This window comes from Nestor notabilis, unplaced genomic scaffold, assembly GCF_000696875.1.
Source record: "Nestor notabilis isolate BGI_N333 unplaced genomic scaffold, ASM69687v1 scaffold3380, whole genome shotgun sequence".
NCBI lineage: Eukaryota > Metazoa > Chordata > Aves > Psittaciformes > Psittacidae > Nestor > Nestor notabilis.
In genome coordinates, this window is record NW_009910494.1 from 14107 (window position 1) to 17679 (window position 3573).

The following is a 3573-nucleotide window of genomic DNA, read 5'->3' on the forward strand; positions in this document are numbered from 1 at the left end:
CCAAAATCACATTCCCTGTTTTGTTTTCATTATGCTTAGATAGCTCCTTGTAGCGTCCTTGAAGTAACATTTGTACTAGACAAAGTGTTTTAAATCATATTCCTGAATGTTGCATTGCAGTGTTATGAGATGGAAACATCAGAATTGGTACAAGTTCACAGAATCTCTTATTTTAGACTCCCTACTCTGGCATCTAGTGGTTTTCATCTTTGTACTTGCTTTCCCCTTAGAAGCAAGGATCCTTTACTGTTTATTTGAATTTTTGATGTGTCAGTGTCCTTTGTGTCAGATAGCTAGTAACAGCTAGAAAAAGAAGAGACAGACTGTTTATCTGGGGGAAAAAGTGTAAGTGCTTTCTATGTTGTCACAGATCCAGTGTTCTCACTTCCATATATTTATTTTCAGGATGAAAATGAAACTGGCAGTGCTTTGGTTGGGCCTACTTCTGACCCTGCTTCAAACCTTCAGCCAACAAAGCCAACAGACCTTATTGCCTTTATAAATCTAGTGGAATTCTGCAGGTATTAATATGTTTTCATGTAATTTGGAAGTTATAAAATAGTTGGAAGAAATTTGAAGTGAGATTTATTTAAGATGGCAGTTTCTGATTTGGGATGTTATTCCGTATTTCAGAATGCACAAGGTGATTAGCAGAGAGGCAGTGTTTCAGATATCTGGGTCATAGGTAAGAACATAGTAACTCGTCAGCTCAGTTATTTTTAAAGAGTACAGGAGACAAGTCATTCACTTTCTTTATTTTGGTGCAGTCATCTTTCAGTATATGTTGTAACTTTTGATATCATACTGACCATACATCCTAAATACTTCAGAAACCAGAAGTACAGTCTTCATAGAGTCACATTTGGGCATTAAGTGGAAGGTACGGCATTGTTTGCCTGTGGAGGTCCAGTCGATTTCCCCTCACAGTACTGCAGTCTCAGTAGTGAAATGTGATATGCGAGTTCGTGTTCATATAAATTCAGTAATGAGATATGATGAGGCAGAAATGGCTTTGCACTGTAAAGCAAAAAAAAAGAAAAGAATTCTTCCTGTGCTTGCCTTAGAAATCAGCATGTTGTTACTCCCTCATTGTCTCTGGAGCTGTTCTGTTATAGCAATACTTCTTTTCCTTGTACTGTCTTGAAATTGTGGGAAAAAAAAATATTTTATTCTATTTCTTCACACCCCCACCCCTTGTATGTTTTCTGTTTTAGAGAGATACTTCCAGAGAAGCATGTTGAATACTTTAACCCATGGGTATATTCCTTTGGTTATGAGCTTATTACGCATTCAACAAGACTACCTCTTATTAGTGGATTCTACAAGCTGCTTTCTGTTACAATGAAAATTGCCAAGAAAATAAAATACTTCGAGGTGAGATCTCTTTTTCCTGATGAAGGGGTAACGTTGTATTGATGATGGTAGATTTCTTTATATATACTCTCTCATGTGCTATGGAAAATAGTTAATTGAAACTGTTACCCAGTTGTTTCAAGTGTTTATATCATCCTATGCCTCTAGTTACAAGCACATAGAAAATAAAAATTTAGACTAGAAGCCCGGTTTCTGAAGAGACACCATCCTTGTCATATTTTTAGTCATACATGTCTTATTTGGGTAATATTAAGTGTATTCCAAAAAGCAGATCCTCAGTGCAATGTATTAATGTTAGTTTTTAAGTTCTGAGAAAACAAATACGCATTTCAAGTTTTCATTGAAGCTACTTTCATTCTGGACAGTGATGTATGTATTATGACTTGAAATTGTGCTTCATGTCTGTACTGTGTACTACATTTTTTTAATGCTCTTGACTTGTGTTTTCTGTTTGGTAGGGTGTCAGTCCAAGGAGTCTCAAAAAATGTCCTGAAGACCCCGAAAAGAGGTCTTGTTTTGCACTGTTTGTAAAGTTTGGAAAAGAGGTGAGTTGTTTTGCTAGCCAGCTTTCTTAGTCTGAATATAAACATACATAACTCAATTAAAATTTTATCTTCTGAGAAATCTTACATCTATGATAGAAGTATTTCAGCTTTTTGAATTATTCAACATTTAAGATCTTTTTTTGTCTGTTTTTTACTTAATGTCAAAGAGGTGTCTTGACCACCTATTCATGTACAATTAAGAAATAATTGTATACTTGTACCTTAAATACCTTCTGGTAACTCTCTGCAGGTGAATGAGATTCCAATATTGGTTTTGAGTTGTTTTATTTTACATGGATATTAATATAGCTAAATCAAGATCTTAAAAATTTTCTAATAATTCTTGATTTATTTATCTGAATTTTAGGTTGCAGCAAAAATGAAACAGTATAAGGATGAGTTGTTGGCATCCTGTCTGAATTTTCTGCTCTCTTTACCACATGACATCATCATGCTTGATATCAAAGCATATATTCCCGCACTGCAGGTGGGTCAAAGTGATGTACAGCTAACAAACTTTTTTCTAGAACACGTACAAAAATTCTGGAGCAAACTTAGTATTCTGTTGAGCAATTAAAATAAGTATTAAGATTTGTATGTTTTCCATGAGATAGAATACAAATGATGTTTTGAATAAACAATTAGATTGTCAGAATTTGCTTGTGCACTAAGCTGACTCTGTTAGTGCCTGTGTTGCAATATAATATGTATCTCCTGTGCTGATCTTCAGTGAAATGTTAAGTAGACAAAAGTTACTAAGAAGGAGGATGTATACTAAGTGCTTTCAAATATGTGGGACTTTTTACCTTTAAAAATAGTATAAAAATGAAAATAATAAGAATTTAAAAGTAATAGTAATGAGAATGAAAGACTGATTGTTTTACTTTTGACACATAGAATGCATTTAAACTGGGCCTTAGCTGCATCCCAATGGCTGATCTGGGACTGGATGCTTTGGAAGACTGGTCAACTCACATCCCCAGGCATATAATGCAGCCTTACTACAAGGATGTTCTGCCTCTTCTTGATGGTTATTTGAAAAACTCTACATCTACAGGTACAAACAGGCAAGAACTTTTTTGTCTTGAGGGAGAGGAAGATAATTTTTTTCATAGTTACACCTGAAGATACGGATGTGACATATGTTTTTTCTGTATTGTGGGCTTCCTGTGGTTGGAACACTATAACTTCTCTTGCACCCCAAAATTTACCTTTGTCTTAAACTAGGATTTATTTGCTACTGCTGAACAATCATTAATTATAGCCATTTTATATGCCACTTCTCTGTGGTTTGTTCTTTATATCCTTAAATTAACTTAGTTTTCACTAATAGAGACTTAGTTTTCTGAATAAATATTTTAAATGAAAGAATAATTGTCACATCTTAAAAACAAAACCAGGGAAAACCAGGGGCAGGGGTGCGGGTTTAAAGAAACTACAAATAGGTGCATGAGGTGCTGGTACAGTAAGCTAATATGCCGGGTTTTTGTTCATCAGTTGAACCCCAGAACAACTGGGAAGTGAGGAAACTTTCTCGAGCAGCCCAGAAGGGATTTAATAAAGTTGTAATACAACGTTTAAGAAAAGCAAAGACTTTTTCATTGGTAAGAACACTGTTTCTTTTTAGAGTTAGATGTGAGTTAATCAATTCCTG

At 34.8% G+C, this 3573-nt stretch overlaps 1 protein-coding gene across 1 annotated transcript in view; it reads left to right on the plus strand.

Annotated features, from left to right (window-relative positions):
* PRKDC (protein kinase, DNA-activated, catalytic polypeptide) overlaps positions 1-3573 on the plus strand; it is an 80535-nt gene that overhangs the window by 13967 nt on the left and 62995 nt on the right. The window contains exons 17-22 of the mRNA XM_010010272.1: positions 406-521; positions 1215-1374; positions 1833-1919; positions 2287-2406; positions 2817-2976; positions 3417-3523. Of these exons, the coding sequence (XP_010008574.1) occupies positions 406-521; positions 1215-1374; positions 1833-1919; positions 2287-2406; positions 2817-2976; positions 3417-3523 (750 nt within the window). The remainder of the gene's footprint in view (positions 1-405; positions 522-1214; positions 1375-1832; positions 1920-2286; positions 2407-2816; positions 2977-3416; positions 3524-3573) is intronic.